The sequence below is a fragment of the Kogia breviceps genome, chromosome 9 (assembly GCF_026419965.1).
Source record: "Kogia breviceps isolate mKogBre1 chromosome 9, mKogBre1 haplotype 1, whole genome shotgun sequence".
Classification (NCBI taxonomy): domain Eukaryota; kingdom Metazoa; phylum Chordata; class Mammalia; order Artiodactyla; family Physeteridae; genus Kogia; species Kogia breviceps.
Genome location: NC_081318.1, coordinates 45,338,127 through 45,364,459, shown reverse-complemented (window position 1 = coordinate 45,364,459; position 26,333 = coordinate 45,338,127). Strand labels below are relative to the sequence as shown.

At 36.5% G+C, this 26,333-nt stretch overlaps 1 protein-coding gene across 1 annotated transcript in view; it reads left to right on the top strand.

Moving 5' to 3' along the window:
- Positions 1-26,333, top strand: part of ITPRID1 (ITPR interacting domain containing 1) — a 194,520-nt gene that overhangs the window by 108,226 nt on the left and 59,961 nt on the right. The window contains 1 exon segment of the mRNA XM_059073973.2: positions 1,780-1,853. Coding sequence (XP_058929956.2) covers positions 1,780-1,853 — 74 coding nt within the window.

Here is a 26,333-nt window from a genome sequence, read left to right as displayed (position 1 = left end):
TTCCAACCAAGTTGTACATAGATTTTTAATGCAAAAATCAACATTTTTGTGTTTAATTTTACTGAGTTAAACTGAGTCTGTTCCTTTCTTTTTTTAATTCCCAAATATATTATGAGAATTTAATACTTATGAAACTTCTGTAATTGTGGACTCTCTTAGGATGCTTCTTTGTACCTACAATATAACATCTTTAACCTTCCCTCTTGCTGACATACAAGGATCCTGCTCTCTGGAACTCCTATGTAAGAATGTTACCCATATTATTAAACAATGCCAGTCAGCATCTTGTTTAGGTGAGAAATGTTTCAAACGTTATAATTATTTCCTTTTTTTTTGAATTAATAAGTTTGGCCCAGGTGGAATAACCCAGGAATACACCTGGTTTCCATTTTACATTATTGGGAATTTTTTGGTTTTGTGCCTTTTTTTAATAGATGAATAGGTACTTTACATTGCGCTAAGTGGATTTTTCTCCAGGATAATGGTCACAGAGAAAAAATTTACTTATCATACTGAAAAATTTATATGTTGTACATTGGTTTGAGTTACAAAACCAGTAAAAATAATGTTAAGAAGTATGTTTAATCAATTACAAGTATAAAGTACCTTCTGTGAAAAAAGAGATGAAAGATTAAAAAGAGGGAATAAATATTTCTTCTTACATTGCTGAGCTATATCCTCATAGTCCTCTGTTTATTCCTGGGTTAAAGGTAATTTTTGGCCATATGTACCACAATGTTTAAAATGTTTTCATCCTTTGATTCAGCCTTCAATATTCAGACATCAATCCCAAATAAATAATATGACATGTAGAAATAGATTTATGTACAAAGATACTCTTCTGTACAAAGATACTCATCTCAGCATCATTTCTATTTGCAAAATTTAGAAAACTTTCCAACGTTAGGAGAATCGTTAAGTAAATTAATGTACCTTCAGAATATGGCCTATTGTGCACTCATTGAAGATGATGTTTTCAAAGAAATTTTATGATGTGGGGGAAAAAAGGTCCCTCCAAATTTTGAGTGAAAATTTGACTACGTTACTATATTCAGAATTAATGTATTAAAAGAAAATCTGCAAAGACATACTCCAAAATAATAACAGTAACCATTTTCTTACCTTCTTTAACTTTTTATATTTATCAAGTTTCTATAGAAAGCTGTTATTATTTTTAAAGAAATAATTATTATTTTGTTTTAACAATTTTATTCTCATTAATAGGGTAATATTCATTAATTTCTTAAAAGAATTTTTAAAATAAATTCTACTCTCTCAATTTGAAAATCAAATTTTCTTTGAGCTTGCTAAGCTTTATATAGCAACTGAGTTATGAAATTTCCTGAATTGCTCTCCACAAATTTACCAAGTTGTAAATAAATCCCTTAGAGAGCTAAAATTAAATATGGGAAATAACTTGCTTGCTCCAAATATAGTCAAAGCTCTTTAGGAACAAAAAAATATTTCTAGGTTAATAGTAATAATATTATTTAAGTTTAGTTCAAATACCACATTTTCCAGGCAGGGCCTCTATTCCTTCCACCCAGAAGTGATCGTTCCTTTTCCCTCTTCTTAACTCCCTTCCTTCTTTGAATCTTTGTTATGAGTGCCTTGTACATACCACCTGCCTGCCGCAGACTGTTGGCTCTCTGAGTTCAGAAATCATGTTTAATCCTCTTGGCAGTAGCTAGTAGGTGTTCATTATATGTTGATTAAATAAATGAAGTGAATTTATTTTGAAAGCATTTCTAATGAGACTGATGCATTTTGGTGTCTCAGGTCCAGAGCTTTGAAGAAGAGGCTGGTAATCCTCTTGACATGACCTCAGGAACTGTAGGTAAGAATTCATCAAGGTGTACAATTTCATCAATGGTCTTTCACAAAGAAAATGTCAATAACTAGTGCTCAATTTTCTTAATATGTAGAACTTAAATTATCTTCAGGAGATGCTATACCTACTATTACTACTACTTCGACCTACTATTATTAAACACCTGCTAGCAGTGCATATGGACAAGTAAATTTCAAAATACTTGCTACAGAAATGTCCAGTATCCCTGGGGCTAATGTAGTATGTGTTATTGTCTAACAAAACTTCTATATGGCCCAAATAGGCTAATGAAATGGATTTTTCACAGACCTGGGACTAACTGAGTGCTTGCTGTTGCACAAGTCCTATTTTACTGGACCTCAGTTTTTACATCTGTAATAAAGAGATAAGTACAGACAATTTTTAAGTTCTCTGCTGGCACTTAGAGTCTAAATTAAATGATTCTATGACCATCATATTAATTTCACAGTGGAAACAAGTTGCCTAGATGTAACATTCCAAATCATCTCTTATATTACCCTAGAAAACAAGGAAGGAAGTCTTTCTCCCCTACTGGTTCTTATGCTGCCATTCAGCCATCATTGTGATTCAGCATTTCCATGATCCTATAAAAGAGCTAAAAGTAGACAGGGGTTAGTGAAGCAAAATAAAGCAGATGAAGCTCACGTGTTTCCTAGAAGAAAATATGCAAATTTAAATTTTAATTTAGTGTGGTGTCAAACACATTTTTTTCATTACAAAGTGTATGTATGGGCCTCATTTTGCTAAACGCTGTTTAGAAATTACGCATTAGTAATTATAGGGTCCTGCTGATTACATAAATTGTTATCCTGCTCTTCGAAGTAATTACCACTAACCTGCACTGAGGTTTATAAGACAAAAATATGCATCTGTTTTCCATCTAATTGAACACTTCTCAGTGAAGCTGGAGGTCCCCTTGCCAATAGGAATTGCCTTCCTTGACATTCAATTAAGAGGTCTGCTGATACCATATAAGTCTCCTCAGTCATTCCAAAAAATGATTTGGGAAGTTAGGCAAAAGCACTAATTTACATTTAATATCAAATTCATAGAACAAATTGAGATGGGTAAAGGTTAGCCTAATGGAGAAAATCTGAATTATTCAGATTCAGATAGTAAATCAAATGTGATTTTATTACTTTCAAAAACAGTGTTGTTAACCCAAGAAAAAATAAGATTGAGAAAAAAATAAGTAAAACTAGTTTGATTAATAGGGAAAGGGAAAATTATTACTTTGATTGATATATATGAATGGATTACATATATATGATTTATATATGTACATATTAAATACATACACATATGAATGAATGAATGTTTACACAAAGTTCAAAAGATGACTTTATTCAAAAGATGAAAGCACATGGACTGTTGGACCAATAGGATATGGCAGAAATGATGTTGTGCCACTTTCAAGCTTATCCTTTAACCCACCTGGCTGCTTCCTGTTTTGAGATACCTGCTCGTGGAACATTCCTTCTGGGAACCTAGCCCTAGCTCATTCTGTGTGAAAAGTGCAACACGTGGGTATGGCACATGTGATCACTCTGGTGGGACAGCCTTGAATGAGCTCACCTGTGAATAAACCATCTTAGTTACCCAGTTCAGTCAAACTTTCAAATGACTCCAACCCAGATGCCATCAGACTGCAACTGCCTGAGAGAATCCAAGCAACAACCACATAGCTAAATTGAATCAATCCACAGAACCATGGAAGTAATGATGAATTGTAGTTTTAAGCCACATATATACATACAAATAGATGAAGGCATGTGATGAACACTTCAAATACCTTTAAAATTTAAAGATATTTTAAAGACTATTTCATCTACTCAAGCACAATACTCTGAATATTAGCAGAGAAAGTGTATTTAAGCATTTCCCTAAATGAATTTGAGCAAAATTTCTTCTTATGAAAGATGGGGACCCAAGGCCACAAATGCATCATCCTCCCCTTATCACTGAAAAATTATCACTAGAATGATGAGGGAATATAAATATAAGAAGGAAACATATAACAATTCTCATCTCACTGAAAATATTCATTTCTGAGGATTCCAAATGATTCTCTGTAGTCATTCTTTTATTGGTGGGCATTTCTTGGAATAGCCTCTAACTGTGAAGTGCTACAGACTGTGGTAATTTTTCTGTGTTTGCTGATATTATAGTGACAGGAAAGGTATGCCTTGACTAATCTGAGAGTTAACTTAGATTCATTTGGAAATTATGATCATAACTCGTTAGTATAGTTTTATAGTGCACTTACAATGCTAAAGGAAGCTTTTCAGGCTAATGATAGACAGTGAACTGTGATGTTTATACCATACATAAATGTATACATATGACATTTTCAGCCTGGAGGAAGGGGAGGTTGGTAAATGGATCTATATAGCTCAAAGTTTTTACATATTATGTGAAATGGTACAATATTAAAGTACACCACAAGGGACTTCCCTGGTGGCACAGTGGTTAAGAATCCACCTGCCAATGCAGGGGACACAGGTTCGATCCTTGGTCCAGGAAGATCCCACATGCCATGGAGCAACTAAGCCTGTGAGCCACAACTACTGAGCTTGCACTCTAGAGACCGTGAGCCACAACTACTGAGCTTGTGTGCCACAAGTACTGAAGCCTGTGCACCTAGAGCCCGTGCTCCACAACAAGAGAAGCCCCCACTCACTGCAACTAGAGAAAGCCCATGTGCAGCAATGAAGACCCAATGCAGCCAAAAAATGAAAATAAATAAATAAATAAAATTTTAAAAAAGAAAATAAAGTATACTGTGAAATTTTGAGGATTTAAAGCAACCATTAAAAAATCAATAGATAGCATAGCTAGTGGGAAGCAGCCACATAGCACAGGGAGATCAGCTTGGTGCTTTGTGACCATCTAGAGGGGTGGGATAGGAAGGGTGGGAGGGACACGCAAGAGGGAGGAGATATGGGGATATATGTATAGCTGATTCACTTTGTTATAAAGCAGAAACTCACACACAATTGTAAAGCAATTATACTCCAATAAAGATGTTAAAAAAAAATGGGCAGAACACCTAAACAGACATTTCTCCAAAGAAGACATACAGATGGACAAGAGGCACATGAAATGCTGCTCAACATCACTAATTAGTAGAGAAATGCAAATCAAAACTACAATGAGGTGTCACCTCACACCAATTAGGATGGGCATCATTAGAAAATCTACAAACAATGAATGCTGGAGAGGGTGTGGAGAAAAGGGAACCCTCTTGCACTGTTGGTGGGAATGTAAATCGATACAGCCACTATGGAGAATAGTATGGAGGTTCCTTTAAAAACTGAAAATAGAATTACATATGATCCAGTAATCCCACTACTGGGCATATATCCAGAGAAAACCGTAATTCAAAAAGACACATGCACCACAATGTTCACTGCAGCACTATTTACAATAGCCAGGTCATGGAAGCAACCTAAATGCCCATCAACAGACGAATGGATAAAGAAGTTGTGGTACATATATACAATGGAATATTACTCAGCCATAAAAAGGAACGAATCTGGGTCATTTGTAGAGATGTGGATGGATCTAGAGACTGTCATACAGAGTGAAGTAAGTCAGAAAGAGAAAAATAAAAATCAGATATTAATGCATATATGTGGAATCTAGAAAAATAGTACAGGTGAACCAGTTTGCAAGGTAGGAATAGATACATAGATGTAGAGAACAAACATATGGACACCAAAGGGGGAAAGCGGGGTGGTGGGTGGTTTTGCGATGAATTGGGAGATTGGGATTGACATGTATACACTGATGCGTATAAAATAGATAACTAATAAGAACCTGCTGTATAAAAAAAAGTTAAAAAATCACAGAGGTATAGCAAAAAGCTAATAGAAAAATTAAATTATAATTCAAAAAAGTACAATGAAGGCAGTAAGTGGCAGATTGAATACTGCGGAAAAATAACTGAATTTTAAAAGTAGGAGACGTGTGAGAAATTATTTAAGAATCAAGTAGAAAAATGAAATGGATATAATAAACAAAATGTCAAGGAAGACAGATCCAAGGAGTATATTACATAGTCGTAACAGGTGGTTAGAGTTGGACTCTTCCCGTCTTAGTTTTGACTGAGGTTCTAAAAAAGATATCAAATACAAAGTCAACATGTGACAAATCTGTATATGCAACTTTTCGAAGGAAATTGTAGGACTCAGTTCCACAACTCTTGAGCTCATTGTGTATTTAAAGAGGAGACAAGGTGCAGAGAGAAAGAAAAGACTGGTGAAGATATTTAATTGGCAAACAGTAATGCCCTGTTGTGTGCCCTTCTACCATTTGGAGGAGGACTGGGGATGCTTTGAGACCCAAGCAGTAAGGGGCATTTAAAGGAGACCACTCACAGGGCAATTTCATTATCTTTAACAAGGACAGTCACAGTGTGACAGGTACTTCACATGTTCTGGGTACTTCACGTGCATTACACCTTTTAATACTCAAAATAAACCATTGAGTTAGGCACTATTATTATTTCTAATTATTAGATGAAGAAACTGAAACACAGAGAGGTTAAGTAACTTTCCATGGCCTCACAGATAATAGGAAGTGGTTCCAGGTTTCAAATTCAGGTCATCTAGCACCAGAGTCTGTACTCTTAAATACTATACCATACAACTTTGAAATAACTCCTCTGCAGTTGGAAGACATGTGGTTGGTGAATGAGAAAAATAATGCAGGCTGTGAAATGGATTGTGACTCCAGGCTGAGAACTGCTCAAGAACAAGTCAAGAGGGCAAGGGAAGAGTTGACCACAGTATTTCATCAATTATAAGATGAACAATTTTTCCTTGAAATCAAGAAACATCTTACAATTGATGGCAGGTCATAATTTAATTGGCAGAGGGTTTTTTTCCTTTTTTAGTGGTACATAAATAATAGAAATCTTAAAATTAATGGTATCTAATACCATTTGATGCCAATGGGCATAAAGAAAAGGAAATGCCACCAGACCAAACTACAGACTCTGCAATGAATCATATTTACACAGCTATAACAATGTGAACACTGTTGATTGGTTTTCAGCTTCGAGAATCAACAAATAGGCAAACACAGAGACTTAATTCTGGTCACATAAACTATTTTGAAGGTAGAATTATAGCTGTTGGGAAGTGGTAGATGAAAAGTTGGAAGAAAGGTGGAGGAAAGCACAGGGACTTTCATCCAAAAAGAAAACAGATGGCACCCAACCTGGGTGACTGAGAAGTAGTTTCTGTAGACATATGAGCAAGCTTAAACCCAGCAATGAATGGGGACAAATCCTAGGTTTTGGAAATATTAGGGAGAAATTACCACTCTTAGGACTACAGGGGCAGGGGAAGGAGTAGTGGCTGAAACCTGGGGGTGAACAGCTGTAAGGAAAGCTGTGGCTTTTTGTAGAGTGAGGCAGCCAAGCTGTGGATGACCCAGCAGGGAGGCAGGTGGGAAAATAAATACTCCAAACTCCCTCTCTTGCTATCCTCCAATCTCCAATGGCCAAACCCAATATGATGCCAGAGATCAAGGAAGCTCATTGATATGGTCAATAAGGGACACATAGAGTAGAGAAGAAAGGGGACTAGATCTGGAGGAGCAAACAGAAAACATTCAGTAGAGTACACTAATGTCTTTACCTTAGATAGAAGGTTGGCAAGATAATGATTAAAGCTGATAGACTGTGAAAGTAAGAAATGTTCAGTTAGATGATAGATAATAGATAGATAGATGATAGAAATATAAGGACAAAGGGAGTGCAGTAGCAGTGTAAATTAGCTAAATCTTACCTTTTATAAATAAATAAATATTGCAACAAAAATAGTTTTTATTAAGTCTAGGTACATGAAGGAAATGAGAACACCTAAATATCACAGTAAAATGTATGAGATACAATGATAAGGTGGGGAAAGGAGTGATCCACAAATTTCCAGACAGAAAAGTATAGATTACTTACAAGTGAAAACGTTCCAACATGTCATTAGGAACACTAAATGGCAGTTGGGAGTAAACTGATGTGCACATAATTTAGAAGTGGGAAAATGTGAACCAATGATTTTATACCCATTCATATTTTTTCTATATGCAAGGGCAGCTTAAAGTCATTCTCAAAGGAAGATTCATGAAGTAGTCCCTTCACTACCCTTTTAGGACAATGTCCTGACTGATTAAGATGTTACTCAAAATAACATAATAACATGTCCTGGGAATTCCCTGGAAGTCCAGTGGTTAGGACTTCAAGCTGTCACTGCCTAGGTTCAATCCCTGGTCAGGGAGCTAAGATCCTGCAAGAAAAAAAAAAAAAAGTACTCTAGAATAATTCAAATAGGGTATGGAAAAAGTGAACTCAAGTAAAAACCAACTAAACGTACAAAATTAATTAATTATTGTCAATTTTTTTGAAACAAAATATTACAAAGTAACTTGGGATAAAAATAAAATTTACAATAATAATTTGCTTAAATTCTATTTTATTATAACAAACTACTGTGAAAGGCTGGAAATAGAATAAAAGAGAAATAAAGACAAAAACTAATCAGGGTTTATCATATTAAAATCTAGGGCTTCCCTGGTGGCGCAGTGGTTGAGAGTCCGCCTGCCGATGCAGGGGACGCGGGTTCGTGCCCTGGTCCGGGAAGATCCCACGTGCCGCAGAGTGGCTGGGTCCGTGAGCCATGGCCGCTGAGCCCGTGCGTCCGGAGCCTGGCCTGTGCTCTGCAACGGAAGAGGCCACAACAGTGAGAGGCCCGCGTACCACACACACACACACAAAAAATCTAATAAAGTATACTTCGAGGTAAAAAAAATTAAAAAGAAGACTTTAAAAATTTAATCAAAGTTATAAACCACATTTAAGATTTAAAAATTATGAATCATTACATACCAAACAATTAACATCTAATATATAAAGGCTGATTTTATGAATTTGTAAAAAGCCTCTAGAAATCAATTAGAACAACCACAAAACCTTATTAGATTAATGAGGAAAGGAAATAGATACAAAGTCCAGGGAAGAAATATACAAGCTCCATAAAAATGGTAAAACGTGATCAATGTCTCCTGTAACTAATGAAATACAAATTTAGGGCTTCCCTGGTGGCGCAGTGGTTGAGAGTCCGCCTGCCGATGCAGGGGACACGGGTTCGTGTCCCGGTCTGGGAAGATCCCACATGCCGCGGAGCGGCTAGGCCCCGCTAGGCCCGTGAGCCATGGCCGCTGAGCCTGTGCTCCACAACGGGAGAGGCCACAACAGTGAGAGGGCCGTGTACCACAAAAAAAAAAAAAAAAAGAAATACAAATTTAAACAATAATGATAACATATGTTTCACCTACCATATTAGCAAATATTTAAAGATTTATATGATACCCAGTGATAATAAAAATTTAAAACAAACACCCAATGTTGGCTGGAAGCTAAATTGTCATAATTATTTGGAGTATAGTCTGTTGATGTTGCACAATTTTAAATGTATGTAACTTTAGTGCAACTATTATAGTTCTGAAACTTGACCTACCAATAGACTCAAATGTACACGCAAGGATTTTTTACTATAAAAATGTTTATAATAACAAGCAACTAGAGGCAGCCTAAGTCCAAAAATATGTTTGCTTCAAATAATTATTGTACATTCTTACATTCAAATCTACATCTATTCTGACATTAAAATCTATTTTTTTAAATGAGGCAGATATTTATATGTTGATATGGAAAGGTCTCTGAGATATACAGCTGCTAAAGCAGGGGAAAAAAGATACGTGCAAAAGAGTCTATGTACATACTCTTTGTCTTAAAAGTATATTTCTATTGATGGAGGAAAGTATGTGCAGGATGCTTCTGAAAGAATGTATAAGGGACTGTTAATGGCAGTACCTTAACAGAAGGGAAACTCACATGTTTTAAATTAATTGGCATCTTTTATTATGTTACCATGTGTATATGTTATTTTCATAACACTACTTAGCAAAAGAAACTCTGTGATACTATAGGAAATTGACACAATGAAAATGGGAGATTTTGTTTTAATAAAAATTATATATGTTAAGGTGTACAACGTGATAATTTGATGTACATATACACAGTGAAATAATTACTATGATGATGACTACTCAAGCTAATTAACATGTCATCTCTTCACATAGTTAACTTTTTGTGTGTGTGTAATGAATGAACCAGAAATCTCTCTTAGCAAATTTCTAATATTCAATACAGTATTACCAACTATAGTCATTGTGCAGTACCTTAGATCTCTAGACTTACTCATCCTGAATAACTGCAACTTTGTACCCTTTGACCAACATCTCCGCTCAAATTGGGAGATTTTATTATTCCTCTCATCTTTTACAGGTCAAGCATGAAATAATAAAATATGATAGAAAAGATATTAATATTATAATTGATAATATGCCTTTAATAGAAGAATATTGAAATAAGTATTCTTTGCTGGTGTTCTTGGAATATTTATTAAAATATCTAACAAACTGTATGCAAAGATTATTTCATGTATATCTTATACACACACACATAATATATAGGCCACTTTGCCATAGATATAAATGCAGTAATGTTTGAATTCAACAAAAAAATATAAGCGACACTTTCCTCCTCCAAACAAAGCAAAATACCAAATCCAAGACTTGGGGACTGAGTCCTCCATCTTATAGAAAAGTGCAGAAAATGCAAAGTTAACACTATAAATTCAGATCATTTGAATAATGATGGAGAACATTTCATATAAAACTGGAGAATTGGAACAGAAGCACTGATCTGAGGCAAATTCATAGCCTTAATTGCTTTCACAATCAAATAAGTAAAAACTAAAATTAAGCACGTCTCAAGAAATAATCATAAAAACAATAAAGTAAACATAATTAAAAGATAAAGGTTAATAGACAAGTAGAAATGAATAATGTGGGAAGCAGAAAACAAGTGATTTGATAAGTAAAATCCAAGTACTAGTTTTCATTTTGGGGGGAAAAAAGGAAAAAAAAAAAGAAAAAGACAACACTGTCAAAAAAATAAAAGAGAAAAATGCATACAAACAGAATTAAGTAATCAAAATAAAATTAGGGAAAGACACATGGTCACTGATATAAAAAATAAATTGTGTAATATGCAAACCCATTTTAAATGGGATTAAAACCAGAGATAATTAACATGGATGATATTTTAGAAAAATAAATATTTATATCAGTAAATTTTATATTGGTATTATTTACCTATATTTTTGGTATTATTTACCTATATTTTACCTATATATAAAATTAACAAAAAAAATAGGTAAGTAAATTAACACTATAGAGGGAGAAACAAACAAAAATTAAGTTTATCAAAAACTGCCTCAGAGAGTGGCATGGACTTATATATACGACCAAATGTAAAATAGATAGCTAGTGGTAAGAAGCTGCAAAGCACAGGGAGATCAGCTGGGTGCTTTGTGACCACCCAGAAGGGTGGGATACGGAGGGTGGGAGGGAGACGTAAGAAGGAGGAGATATGGGGATATATGTATATTTATAGCTGATTCACTTTATTATAAAGCAGAAACTAACACACCATTGTAAAGCAATTATACTCCATAAAGATGTTTTTAAAAAAAAAAAAAAAAAACTGCCTCTGAGAGTAGCAATGACCAACAATGACCAAAAAAAAAATTATGTGACTAGATTCTTTCAATGTTTGAGAAGCAATTGCTTTTTCTATATACATTTTTCAGATAATGTAAGCATTTATCAATCTTTCCAGTTCTGTACAGGTTTTTAAAAACCTGATATCAAAATGTTACTAAAATGGTCCACAAAATTGATAAATTTCACTTATGAATATAGGCACAAAATATTTTAATAAAATAATGGTGACTTAAATAAAGTAAAATATAAAAGAATACTAATCCTTGGACAACTCACTTTTATTCCAAGATTTCCATAATGTTTCAACAATTGAAAAACGGATATAATTTATCATTGACTACCATGATAAATTATGAAAGGAAATAAATGATACATCGACTTGATAGATTATGAAAAAGATGTATATGTTTATGAAACATTTCACTCTATCAACAGAAATTTCAGATAAATGACATTTAAGATAGACAACTAAATGCAAAAAAAAAAAGCAAGTTACAAAAGGGCTAGAAGTAAATAAAGATGAATATTTATATCATTTGAAATAGAGAATGATTTTAAAAGCTTTACTTAAAATACAACAAATTAATAGACTTTTTTCTACCTAAAATTGAAAACCTACATGTGAAAATAACCATAAAAAATGAAAAGGTAAATGACAAACTGGAAGTATATTTTCATCATAAAGAAGACAGGATTATGATTTTTTACTACATAAAATTTATTGCATATCAAACATCTAACAAGAGCAATAGTGTTTTCCCATAAATTTAAAGATGGACCATCATCAGTAAAATCACTTAAAACATATCCATTAACAGTTCAAAAAACATTTAATAATCTCAAAATATGCAGAAAAGAAAGTAACAAAATGCAAAAGTAATTAATGGTTAAATATCAAAACAAAGAAATAAAAACTCTTTGCGATGGAAGGGAAGTTTCTTAATCTAAGGGCATCTATCAAATCTTGACAGCAAATATCAATCCTAGCAAAGAAACCTTAAAGAAATTCCATTAAGCCAGGAACAAAACCTGCTAACATTGCTTTTATTCAACATTGAACTAAAAGTCAAAGCAGAACGACAACACCATGAAAGTAAGAACTGTATAAACTTAAAAACTGTTCACCTTTGCAGGCAAGGTGACTGTCTACATAGGAATCTCAAGAGAATTGATAGACATATTAGTAGAATAATAACTTTACCAGGCTTGTTGAATTCTAGAGCAAAATGCAAAAATCAGTATTATTTCCATGCATCAGCAATAACCAAACAAAGACATTAACGGGAAAAAAAAGATTTCTTTCAGAATTTCAACAAAAACAATAAACCTATAAAAGAACCTCGGGATATATCTAAATGAAGACTCAGTATATTTATTGAAAATTAAATTTTCACCAATTAATCTAGAAGTGCAACACAACTTCAGTAAAAATTCTGATAGGAAAATAGAAAAAAGGCAAATGACTAAACAAAAATGGACAAAACATATACAATTCACAGAAAAGTTGGCCAATAAAAAAGAAAAAAATGCTTCATCCATTATAATCAGAAGGAGGTAAATTTCAATAAGATACTATTTTAAACCCAAAATATTGGCAAAATTTTTATATTTTGATACTACCAAATGCCAGTAAGCCTATGGAGAAAGGGGAGAACTCTTACACTACTGGTGAGATTATAAATTGGTATGACCATTTTGTAAAGCAGTTTCAAAGCAGTTTAGCAAAATCTAGTAAAGTTTAAGATACACAGACTCTGATTTGGGCATTCCATTTTTAGTATATGCCCTAGAGAGATATTCACATATATGCAGAAGAATGGAGGTATAAGAATATTTTTTTTCAACACTGAAATAGTGAAAACCTTAAAACAACCTAAGGGCAATCAAATCAATAACAGAAACATTAAAGATATTATAGTCATACAGTAGTATAATACACAACAGTGATAATAAACAAGTTAATTTGTCCACTTGGGAAAATATCACAAATATTAGCAACATTTGCTCTGTATTAATGCATATTAAAGTAAAAGCACAAAAATATACAAGGAAAAATGTAAACACCAAATTCAGGATCCTGGTTAACTGGGAAGGAAGGAAAGGACTGAGGAAATGGTATCAGGACAAGATAAACCAAGGGCTTCTACTCTATCTGTGGTGTTTCCTTTAAAAAAAAAAAAAAAAAACTATGGCTAAATGTTGTGCTTTAACAGAGCTGGTGGAAGGTTTCAAGGAACAGGTATTTGTTGTTTTATTTTTCTATACCCTCTAGTGTTTGAAATATTTCCCAATGTGAGAAAATTTAACAAAAACCAAAGGCATCAGTAGGAATTTTACTCAACGAAATAATGTAAATGAAGCAAATTTCAACCCAGTAGTAATCTAAGAAATATAAATTTAAATTACACTAAAATAGACAAATGAGTTACTAAATTGATGGAGGGTTAAGAAATCATATAATCTAATGTTGTCAAGGATACACATTGTTTTCCAAAGGCAATATAACAACATGTATCAGAAATATTGCAAATGGTTTACCTTCCGAGTTGTGCGCACCCTCTAGAAAGTTATCCTAAAACAGTTATAAAAGAGGTGTGAAAAATAAAAAAAATTTTTTTAATTAAATTTTTAAAAAATCAGAACTAGCCTAGATATCCAACATAAAAGATTGTTTAAATAAATAATGCTGCATATCATGCAGTGATTAATGAGAACACAGCTGGTATTTTACGCCACAGTGGTTAAAGAGTTAGAGTTAGGAGATAAAAACAAGTTAAAATAAAACTCATGTTTTAAAAAACATTTTGTTTTTTTTAAAAAAAAAAAACAAAAACAAAACTCATGTTCCTACAGAAAAATATCTCAATTTGCTTATATAAAATTACATATTTAATCTATATAATACACATTAAAATTACATATGAGATAAACTACAGGTAATAGTTTGGTGACCATTTCATGGTGATGAGTTTCAGGTAATATTTTGTCTTTCCCCTTCTTACATTTTATACAAGACAAATGAAAATGTTTGAAACAAGTTTCTAACCCTTAGCCCTCCAACAACAACAACAAAAATCAATCCTTTGATCAATCAATCAAGAGAGAGAAAGAGGGAGAGATCACAGTATTAACAGTGGCAATCTCCAGATGATAGAATTACATCTGGTTTTTCCTCCTTTTGCTTATCTGTATTTTCTAATTTGTCTACACAGAATAATCATTCAATGAAGATAATCCTAAATGTTAATTTTTACAATTTGAGTATATTTGGGGACTTAGAGAACTTTGAAGAGATAACTTTTATATCCTATCTCCTGGTTGGTCTTCTTCCTCATCAGTTACCACTAAACTAGAATTATTTATTCTCTCTCAATTTTTCCCTTCCCTTCCATTCTCTTCCCTCCCCTCCCCTTCTCTTCCCTCCCCTCCCCTCCCCTTCTCTTTTTCTTCCTCTCCCTCTCCCTATTCTTCTTTCTTTGTTATTTCAAAGAGGCTGGTATTTGAATTTAGAAAACACCAAAAATGGCCTATTTCCTTTGTTAGGCAGACAAATTCCGTAGTCCCTGCTATTCTTCCACCTTTATTTTCTCTACCTATATGTGCTTCCTTTTGCTATTATTGCCCTTGGTGAATGACACCTCCACAGGACTTACTGGAGAAACTGTAACCTGTCTCTCTTGTGACAAACTGTGTTCCTTTTAGGGGTAGGAATCTTGTGCTATATACCCAGTAAGCCTAGCACAGTGCCTGACCCATCAGGGAATCCCATACATACATGTTGCCTCCCCACATTGGTCATGTTGCCTTCTGGGCTTCTCTTGTCTTAGCCAAAAGAGTTCCCAATTCTAATTCATCAGTAGTGATTTAATGTTGCAGCAGTGCATTATGGGCAGAGTATAATGACTAGCTTAAAATATAGTGCTTGGTTTTTCTAATGGTTTTATTGTCATAGATTTCAGTATTTGTAAATTAGGAATTTATCCAATTTGTACATACCTTTCAAATCTGTGAATTGCTCCTTCATTTTATTCATGTTGCATTTAGTACTAAGTAATGTAGACAATTTACTTCACTTTTATACACATTTCAGCAACATCTCTCAGAAAGTTGGTTTATCAGAATATATGTGAAATCTGTTGCTGAACTTTATACTCCAATTAATTACAATTATTATGAAGGAGCATTTCTGTGGCGAGCATTGCCCTCTGAGGAAGGCACCATTAAGACCCTCATAAGCCTCAGGGCCCGATTGTACTCTCCTTGGTATGCATCCTGGACTTTATGGTATGAACGTAAAAAAGGAGATGGCCTTTGGCCAAATCGCTCCAGGGACCTGCTCAGTTACTGGGAGTCCCTGGTTGTTCCCTAAAGCTAGGAAAAGCAACCCTGGAGGGGAAATTGGTGCCTTTGAGGGAGAAGCCGAGAAGCCAATCAACCAGCTGATGCCGATAAGGCGTGACTAAGCCGAGAAGCCAATCAACCAGCTGATGCCGATAAGGCATGACTAAGCAAATTCCCTGCTTTAGGGGTATATATACGGCTACGCTTTGTTGTTAAGCTTGCCTTGCTGATCCCATACCTTGGTGCGTTCAGTTCCCTACCCCCTCTCGTCGATTGTTGCTGCACTTTGAGGACCCACCGCGGCTGGCGGCAAGTGGAGCCCGAACCAGGGACCTGACAAGAGGGACATCTGAATCTCGGTAGGTGAACCCCCGGAGTGAAGAGTGAAAGTGTGGCCACATAGTAAAGTTGATAGTAACTCGGGGCAATAGTCAGAAGTAAAAAAATATGGGACAAGAAGTATCTAAGAAGCGACCTGAAATCACTGATCAAGAGAAGGAGTTGTCCACCAGTGCTTTCCAGGCTTTTACAGCTGGAAATTATGATGTCTGTCTGCAACATCTTGCCTGCCTACAAGATATAAACAAAGACAATTATAAAATAATTTTGAATATGGCAGTAGCTGAGTTTTTCAAAAGTAACCAGACAACAACAGTTTCAGACAGACACTTAACCAATTGAAGAATCAGGTGCACTCGGCTGTTGAAGAAATAGATGGACTAGATGATCTTGAAAACAGTATGTTGTATTACAATCAAGCAGTCATCCTGTATCATGTCCGACAGTATACAGAAGCCATATCCGTTGGTGAAAAACTTTATCAGTTCATAGAACCTTTTGAAGAAAAATTTGCCCAAGCAGTGTGTTTTTTGTTCGTAGACCTGTATATATTAACCTACCAAGCTGAGAAAGCTTTACATCTTCTTGCTGTTCTAGAAATAATGATTTCACAGGTCAACAATAACAAAAATGGAAAGAATGAGACTGGTAAAGATACTATTTTTGTGTTGAAATATATGTAGGAGGACAAGGGACTTTACTGGCCGGCCATAGTTTAAAGGTAGTTAAAGCTGTTACAAGTTTGAAGTTTCCCTCCTTTTTTCCTTCTGATTTTCCCCAATCTGATTTTGAATTCTCAAATCTGGTGCACCTTAAATTATAATAATGGTACCATTCTAATTTCTTCAGTTTCTGTTACTGATAATAGTTTGGTTTTTTATAAGCATTGGCATTTTGGGAAGTTTGCATTGTCTTATTCTTATCAACTGGTTATTACTTGTGTTACACCCTCATATGCCTTGCTAATAGGAGATTTACAGATTGAGTTTACTTCTGGTTCCTTAGGATATAATATAACTTGTCAGAATTGTATTTTTAGTACTTGCCTTCTGCCTATGAAAGGAACTTTTTCTGTTATGATGTTAAAACAACCTTCCTATGTAATGCTGCCTGTAAATATTTCTGAACCATGGTATCATAGTACTAGCATACAAGCTTGGCTAGAATTATCTGAAGCTTTAAAAAAAGACCTAAACGATTCATTGGAATAAGCGTATGGACTGATGGACACATTAGTTTGAACATACAAAAACTTACGTTCAGTTCCCTACCCCCTCTCGTCGATTGTTGCTGCACTTTGAGGACCCGCCGCGGCTGGCGGCACATTTCCTTGTTAATTAACAATTTACATCAGTACACAGATTCGTAGTGTCCCAAGCAGTTTTAATTATATTACTTAATGTAATGATCACACTATTCTTTCCTCTTTAGAGATAAGACATCAGTAAGTTAACTTGACTAAGTTTACACAGCTGGCCAAGGGAAGGATCAAAATTCAAGCCAGGATCTTGTCCTCCTTCCATACTGAATTAATTCATTCAACAAATATTCAGTGAGCATTTATACATACAAGAACCTGTTCTAGGTGCTGGGGTTACAGATGGAAGGCAAACAGAGCCTAGTCTCATGGAGCTTACAAGATTTAGGAGAAACTAATTAATAATGTACAATTGTGATAAGTGTCAAGAGGCAAAAGCAAAAGATGAATTGAAAGCTGCTAACATCCCGGGAAGAGACAAGTACAGATTTAAGTGCCTTGATAAAGCATCATTTTAACTTCCTGGCAACTTCTGAGTGCTCACTCTGTGTCAGGCACACTTCCAGACACTTTCCATCTATTAATTCATTGAATCCTCCCTTGGAGGTGGATTCTATCATTATCATTCCCATTGCACAGATGAGGAAACTGATGTATAGAGATTGTGTTGTTGCCCATGGCCACACATCTCAGAGCCCCTGACTGTCTTTTGTTTCAGGTCGCCTTCTAAATTGGCATTGACAGAATCCCTGTGGTGACGAGCTCTTAGCGCTTGCCTTAAACCCTAGTGCAGAAAGTCTATTGAAACAACATTGCTCAAATATAAAACAAACTTAGATCATGAGTCTCAGAAGATACTGATTTCTATAATAACCTCCTACACATGAATCTACTTTGGTGTTTATGGCTTCATACCTGGATTATTACCACTGACCTCCCCAATGGTGTGATTTGCTAACTTGAAGGTAAAAATGGACTCCATTGGCAATGAGAAGAGGGACAGGAGTGCCCACCTCTTTGGTTGTTTGCTTGGCCTAGGTAGTGTTATTTGTTTTGGGGGAATTAGTGCACAGGGAAAAGGATAGCCAGAATGAAGGGAACTGATCACTTGAGACTGCCTGTTCACAAGACAGATTAGGACCAATACACTGGTGGAGCACAAGTCTCAGTGGCTCTGTCCCTTGGCTCAGTCGCCTGGCCTCAATTTGAGTCCAATTGCTTAATTTTCTGCACACCCCACGAAAGCCAATTCCCATGCTGCTCTGTGTCTTCTTTATATTTCTCCATAATACCATCTTTGGCTGTTTAACTGCAGTGGGCTTTATGATAAGGGTTACTGTTTGTTGTTTTCTTCGTTGGCAGTAGGCAAAGACTTAATTTTAGAAGACACACTCAAACTCAAACAGCCCTGAACGACTTACACAGAAAGCAGGGTGTTTTCTAGGCTTGTTTTTGAAATATTGCAATTTTTATTAGGCAATTTTATTATTGTTATAAATAAGTAATTGTACTGGGGAGAAGGGATAATCCTTATTTAATTAAATTCATCTATACTCCCAGGTTGGCAGCAACAAGACATATGTGAGACTAATACCCACAGCCTGCCTCTTTGCATGTGCAATTAAAAATTCACTCTACAGTAGCACTGCCAGTTTCGTGTTGCTTTTGGCATTTACAAATTCTTTTATTTTGTGACTTTTTTTTTTACCATACACATATGCTGGAGCAGATGTTGCTTATTTGTTGTTTATTCAAATCTGTAGGCTCTGGCAGCTAACTCCATTGTTCTGTAATGAAGCTTTATTCACTGTCCTGTATTAGGACCCGGCGCCTGCACGAGAGGCTGCGTTAGCTCCCAGTAGGATGCCACAGTTATTGCCCTTGTAGTTGGCTGTTTATAGTCGGAAGCTTGCATTGGGGAGAAAAATCAACAACAACAAAGGGCTGGGTGGTTATAGTTGAGGTGAATGGAAAGGAACGGAACAGGCGGGAAGGTCACCCAGCATTACTCTGCTCTGTAGTTCTGCCTTGGTGGCCTCAGCCTGGCACCCGGGTTCATCTGCTGTGGGGATTCGGTGTCTGAGGCTGGGAAGCATTTCCTCCCTGCTCTTTCTCTTCTTTTTCTTTCCTTTCCTCTCTCTAGTTATTTAATTCGTTCACAGGCAGGGTGTCTAGTGCATCTCCTCACCCCCACTCCACCGCATTATTTCCAGTGCATACATAGATTCACTAACAGCCACGCTTAGTCCAGCGCAAAACTTTCTTCCATATATCACACCCTCATCACATCTTTCCTCATCCACATACTGTTTCTGGCTGCCTGTGTCTTGGGGAAGCCATACTTCATAAAGTCAAGAATGGGGCTTCCCTGGTGGTGCAGTGGTTAAGAATCCGCCTGCCGATGCAGGGGACACGGGTTCGAGCCCTGGTCCGGGAAGATCCCACATGCCACGGAGCAACTAAGCCCGTGTGCCACAACTACTGAGCCTGTGCTCTAGAGCCCGCGAGCCACAACTACTGAGCCTGTGCGCCACAGCTACTGAAGCCCGTGCGCCTAGAGCCCGAGCTCCACAACAAGAGAAGCCACCACAATGAGAAGCCCAGGCACCACAACGAAAAGTAGCCCCTGCTCACCACAACTAGAGAGAGCCCGCACGCAGCAGTCAAGACCCAACGCAGCCAAAAATAAATAAATAAATATTTTTTTTTTAAAAAGTCAAGAATGTCAGTTCCACGTTGACCAAAATAAAGACCTGCTGATCCCTAGAGCTCCAACACCAATTTGGAGACGTTCGCCTTCTGGAAAACCCCTGTCTTGGCCAGGAGGCAATCAATCAGAGATGTAACCACCTCCATCTGGCACATTATGACATGGAACCTCACTATTAACACATTTGTGATTCATCTTGTCCCAACGAGTGGTGCCAGGGATGAAACCACATCCTCCCTCCCCGTGGCAGCTGGGAGCAGTCTAGCTTCCAGCATGCATAGTTAACACATTGGCTCCTGTGACATTGCAAGTAACAATTCTTTTAATTATCACACCTTCCCTCCCCCTCCCCACCCACTCCACAGACATTTTGGCACCATGGGGATATTTTGCAGCCGGCAATCAGTACTTTTCTTAATTGACTGAGTATGTTCCAATAGCATGAAGGCTGGTATTATCCACTATGGAATAAAAGGGGCAGTTGCTTGATGCTAAGTTCTATATCTGTAACCCTACACTTGTTTGGGAGCTTTTACTTCCATAAGAATGCTCTAGTGTTCGTTGATGATTGTTTTTTGAATTTCATTTCTCCTAATTGTCTATACTTGGATATATCCTTAGGATTGAATTCAAGGTCTTTCCCATTCTGGCCTCAGTACATCCTGACAGTCTCACTTCCTTTCCCACAGCCCAAACTGCATGTATTTGGGTTGCTCTGCATCCCTCGGCACTTCCAACTTTTACTTCTTTGTAGTTGCCTTGCTCCCTTTTCATGGAATCCACTTCCAATTTCTTTATCTACATGCCAAAAGTCATCCATCCTCAAGGTCTCAGTTCAGCTATTGCCTCTTCTATCATCTCCTCCAAGAACCCTCTTCCCTGGAGTACCCCTTCTTCAGTGCTCCCATAAATTTTGATATGCCTTTACCATAGGCCTGAACACAGTTTGCCTTGAATTATAATTCGCTGGTGCAAAACATATGTCTCTAACTAAACTGGTATTTCTTTTACGGATTCTTTGCATACATCTTTGTAGCCATGTCTTGATTAGGGGTTGGCATCACATCCGTGGAGCACTTAGCATGGGACATGGGCTTAAAGAATGGGTATAAACCTGTAGTGAGTATTCTATAGGCCAGGCGTCACACACAGCACTTTACATTCTTAACTCATCCTTAAAACAACCACAGGAATTAGTGGATTTTACCCCCATTTTACAGAAGAGGAAACTGAGGCTGAGAGAGGATAAATAATTGGATCCAGGTAACCCAGCTATTGAGTGACTGAGCTAGGATTCACAGATCTGTCTGATTCAAAAACTTTTATTCCTGGGCTTCCCTGGTGGCGCAGTGGTTGAGAATCTGCCTGCCGATGTAGGAGACACGGGTTCGTGCCCTGGTCCGGGAAGATCCCACATGCCGCGGAGCAACTAAGCCCGTGAGCCATGGCCGCTAGGCCTGCGCGTCCGGAGCCTGTGCTCCGCAACGGGAGAGGCCACAACAGTGAGAGGCCCGCATACCGCAAAAAAAAAAAAAAACTTTTATTCTTGCCAAAACATTCCTCTATTTCCCTAACAAAAATTTTAATGTTATGTTAGAATAGTCAAGATACCACCCTAATATTAAAATATAGGTAGAATTAGATTTATAATTCAACAGAGAAAACACTGTTGTACTTCTAAGGGAATATTAAAATCAAAGTATATTAATATGGTTGAAATGAACCACACCAAAAAAGGGGGAGCAAACCAAAGTTTATGATTTAACTAGGGGTTTAGTTTATTTAAATTCAGGCTTAATAATAATAAGTTATTATTATCATTATATATATCCCCACAGAGCTTTGCTAGATGAAAATAAACAAGAGCATGCTCTTCTATGCCCCTTATAAAAATTAAGTTTTTGTTTGACAAGAGACGTCTTTCAGGGTTTGTTCAGAGGATAGCTTATATCAGATATGAAACCAGGAATCCTTTATTTTGTTTTAGCCTAACAGGTTGTTTTGGAAGAGGATTAGAAAATCAGTCTCTCATAGGCCTTTTTTTGAGCCTGGAGAGGTGATTATGGAAGGAATGAAGGGTGTGGCCATGGTGGTTGATAGAAGCCACCAAAGAGGAAGAAAGGGAAGGTAAAGAGGATGTGTTTCAGATGTTTTTTATCACACGGTTTATCCCCTATCCTTGCCCCAGCTCAGCCCCACCACTTTTCCCCCACTCCTTTCTAGGGTCCTTTAATTACCAGCCAAGTGCTAGTATAAAACCATTCAAGGTGAATATTGCATCAAGAAACTAGGCCATTAATAAGGGAGTTTGTGTTTTACCAAAAGTCCCAGGTAGTATGAAATCGAGGTGAAGATCAATGGCTTAAGTGAGTGCAAGGGGAAAATGATAGCTTCCCACCTTCTTTTCAGGAATCTGTTGGAAGAAAGATTCCAGCGCTTGTCTTGTGTAGCAAACATTATCCTGTATGGTAAGCACAAGGCTCCAGAAAAGTTTGAGCAAATGGAAAGGAAACTGGTACTAGAAGAGGCTTTGAATATTAGGGATTTTCCTTCCATATCTGATCTTATTCTGGCTGTTCTCCTCACTTTGGAAAGAGAGTTTGCATTTTCCCCTCTTAGTCTTCCCTGGGAAAGTTGAAACCAGAGGTGAGACTGGTTCTTCTCCCTGGGAAGAGAGGTTAGAGACTGGCTCAGAGACAGAGCAGCTGAGAATTCGATTGGTTTCTTCTGCTGCCAACTGCAGTCTGCTTCTGGTGCCCACACAGACTTCAAGGATGATATCTGACATGGTCTATTTCCTTCAGCATGTGCAATTTGCCCACCTGCATGGCAATTGCACAGGTGTAACCTTGGTCATGGTCTGATGCACTAACCAATTGGAATTAAAATTTATTTTATAAAATATAACATGATATGAACTTGTAAATATTCTATTTTCATTAAATGACTTTCTTTTAAAAATATGCAGAGTCTACAGGGAAATTCAAAGTTCTGTTTCTATCATTGTTGTTCCTATTGTATTAATAGGTAATATTATTAGTATAAATTCTTGCCTCCTGAAAAATATGACTATTTCAAAAACCAGTATTTGCTCTTTGTTAACGATAAAGTGAATAAATTGTGATTTCCTAGCAGTCCAAAGACACTGACATGCATACCTTGGTAATCTAGTGGGGGATCTGACACCTATTCGAAGCTCAGAAAGTATTTCTTCAATGGATAAATGAGACAACAAAGATTTCTCAGGAGCTGTATTCCTGCCTTTGATAAAAAGGCAAAATCAAGCCTCTATCTAAATGTCTTCATAGAGCAATGATATGAGAGATAGAGAGCTAGAGAAAGAGAGAGATGGGGAAACTTATGATGGCCAGTGGCCAGGCTCTAAAGGCTTAAATAAAATCAACATCACTTAAATAAATTTTTGCAAAGGTAATGTAGTACAGTAGTGTGGACTTCTGTTGACCTAACTTGATAATGATAAAAAGCTTTGAATTTAGAAGAATAAAATAATTTTATGCCCATCAGACTATTATTTTCAAACATTAATATCAAATAATATATCAACTGGGATTTTATCAGAGAAATTGAAAGTTTACATGGAGATATTGAATAGAAGAATGGACCAAGATATTTTGGGCAAGGTATTTTTTTCTTTTTGTTTATTTTCTTTTATGTACATTACCAGCTCTTCCTACACTTTCCAATACCTTCTCAATATATTTTTTCATAAAATAAATTTTTACGCCAGGTAAACTAACAAATCTAATAATTTCAATTCACTCTTGGCATCTACTCTTATGGTAATTTCCATCCTTTTTTTTCCTTTGGATAGAATGATTTCTAACCCTGCTATGAAACTGTCATCCTCAGGGATTTTCCTTCACCTTCTTTTTCCTACATCTTTTTGGGTTGGATTATCCTTTTCCTAGAACTCATTTATTTCTTTGGGTACCCCTGTTTTTTTTCAGAGAACATCCTCCAGTGATTTCATTAGATTAAAAAGATATATAATCAGGGCTTCCCTGGTGGCGCAGTGGTTGAGAGTCCGCCTGCCGATGCAGGGGACGCGGGCTCGTGCCACGGTCCGGGAAGATCCCACATGCTGCGAAGCGGCTGGGCCCGTGAGCCATGGCCGCTGAGCCTGCGCGTCCGGAGCCTGTGCTCCGCAACGGGAGAGGCCACACAGTGAGAGGCCCGCGTACCACACACACACACACAAAAATATATATATATATATATATATATATATATATATATATATATATATATAATCAGAAAACAAAACTCTGTTCTTAGTGTGCCTTTCTAATCAACCAGATGGTGGCACTTAATGCCTGATGCACAGCTGTCACTTTAGGATATCTTAGCATCACCAACCCTCTAGTGTTTTTTCACTTCAACTTGAAGGACTTCCATTAGTTTTTATCATTGGGCAGGTCTGCTAGTGATAAATTCTCTCAATTTTGTTTTTCTGAGAATGTCTTAAATTGTCTTTTATTTTTGAAGGACAGTTTTGCTGAATATAGAATTTCTCGGTTGGCATTCTTTTCTCTTTCAGTGCTTTGACAATGTCATCCCACAGCCTCTGTTCTTCACGGTCTCTGATGGGAAGTTAACTGTTAATCTTCTTGAGTTTCCCTGTAGTTGATTGTTATGATAGTTTGTTGTTGTTTCTGGTTGGTTGGTTTGTTTTAAAGTGACTTCCCTCGATTAATTCTGTGAAGTCTGTCTTCTTTGTCATGTGCAGTCACTGAAGTCTCTACTCAGCTTAGTGGTCAGTTAATGATTGGGCAGATATTTTTTTTGAGTGCCTTGAACAAATAAGTCTCCCATGCACTGCTAATGGTTTCTGTGCATATGTTGGAGCACAGCTTCAATGCTCGAACTATATACAACTCAGCCTAGTCTTTACTTCCTTCTTGTTCAGAGCCTCAAGGTCAGCCAGAGGTGAAAGATTGGGGTCTCCTCAGATCTTTCCTGCCATGCACACAACCTTGCACATGTGTACAACCTTCTAGATCCATAGGAATATATTGGAGCTTTTCAAAGTCTTCTGTGGGTATTAGTCAGCTTCACGTTTGCCCCAAGTAGTATCGCCGTCTCAGGTAGCTGCAATGTTAAACAATTATCATTGGTTGTTTTTGACAAATACCCTGAAGATGTGGTTTCCCTCACTTAAGGACCTGTGAGTCAGATCAAATAAAGACAAGCTTAGTGAATGCGGTTTTGCCAGAGAGCTGCCAGCCAGGTCAACTAGTGACAGTTCTCCAGGGATGGGCTTTTCTCGGAGGTTCACACTTTTTCTGCTTCTACCACTCACTGCTAAATCTTCCGATTTTCACCGCTATTGTTGTTCCAAGACTGCTGGTTTTCAAGGCTCATGCAGAGCCAGGGAAAGGATGATGGGATTAGGGTAAGTTAAAATGCCACAAAGTTCACTGTTCTTATTTATAGCCAGCTTTTTTTTTTTCATTGAATAAATGCTCCTTAGGTTGTTGCAAGCCTTGAGTTAATTTCTAGAGTTCTGAAAAAGTTAATTTTGACCATTTTTGCTAGTGTTCTTGTTGCTTTTATGTAGAAATGGGGTTTGGCAGCCTATTTTTCCATTATTCCAGAAGTACTTCTCTCCTTTTATGTCTTTGTAATAAAACAAATTTCCTTTTTTTTTTTAAGAGGATTCATTATCTGATCTAAACTATTAAAGTATTAACAAGGAGGTATGTTTCCCTTGAATTACTTAACAATATATTCCTATAGTACAGCTAAGGGATTCACACACATCAATGGTTATCATCAAAATATAAATAGGAACACATCCACATACTTCCCTCCCTTTTATACTTCCTTCTGCCCCTCTGCTGCCAACCTATTGAACACATCCTGACATATATTTCTCAAAGATGGTTTAACAATTCCATGTCCAAGGTGCTACTATATGAACAAATTTCTTTACTACAGTTTTAGCAAGATATTTGCAAAGAAAAAAATTATATGTATTCATTCTACAATTTTAGTCCAGAGTCTACATTTGTTTTATTATTCAGTAACAATGGATTGAAACATTTCTACTAGTAGAATATCAGGTAGTAAGACACACCAGAAGGAAAGATATTCTTGGTTAAGACCATCCTTCTTTTAAATCCCCATATGATCAGCAGTCTGTTTTGTTTCCGTGTAAAGCTAGATTCAGTGGTTATGTT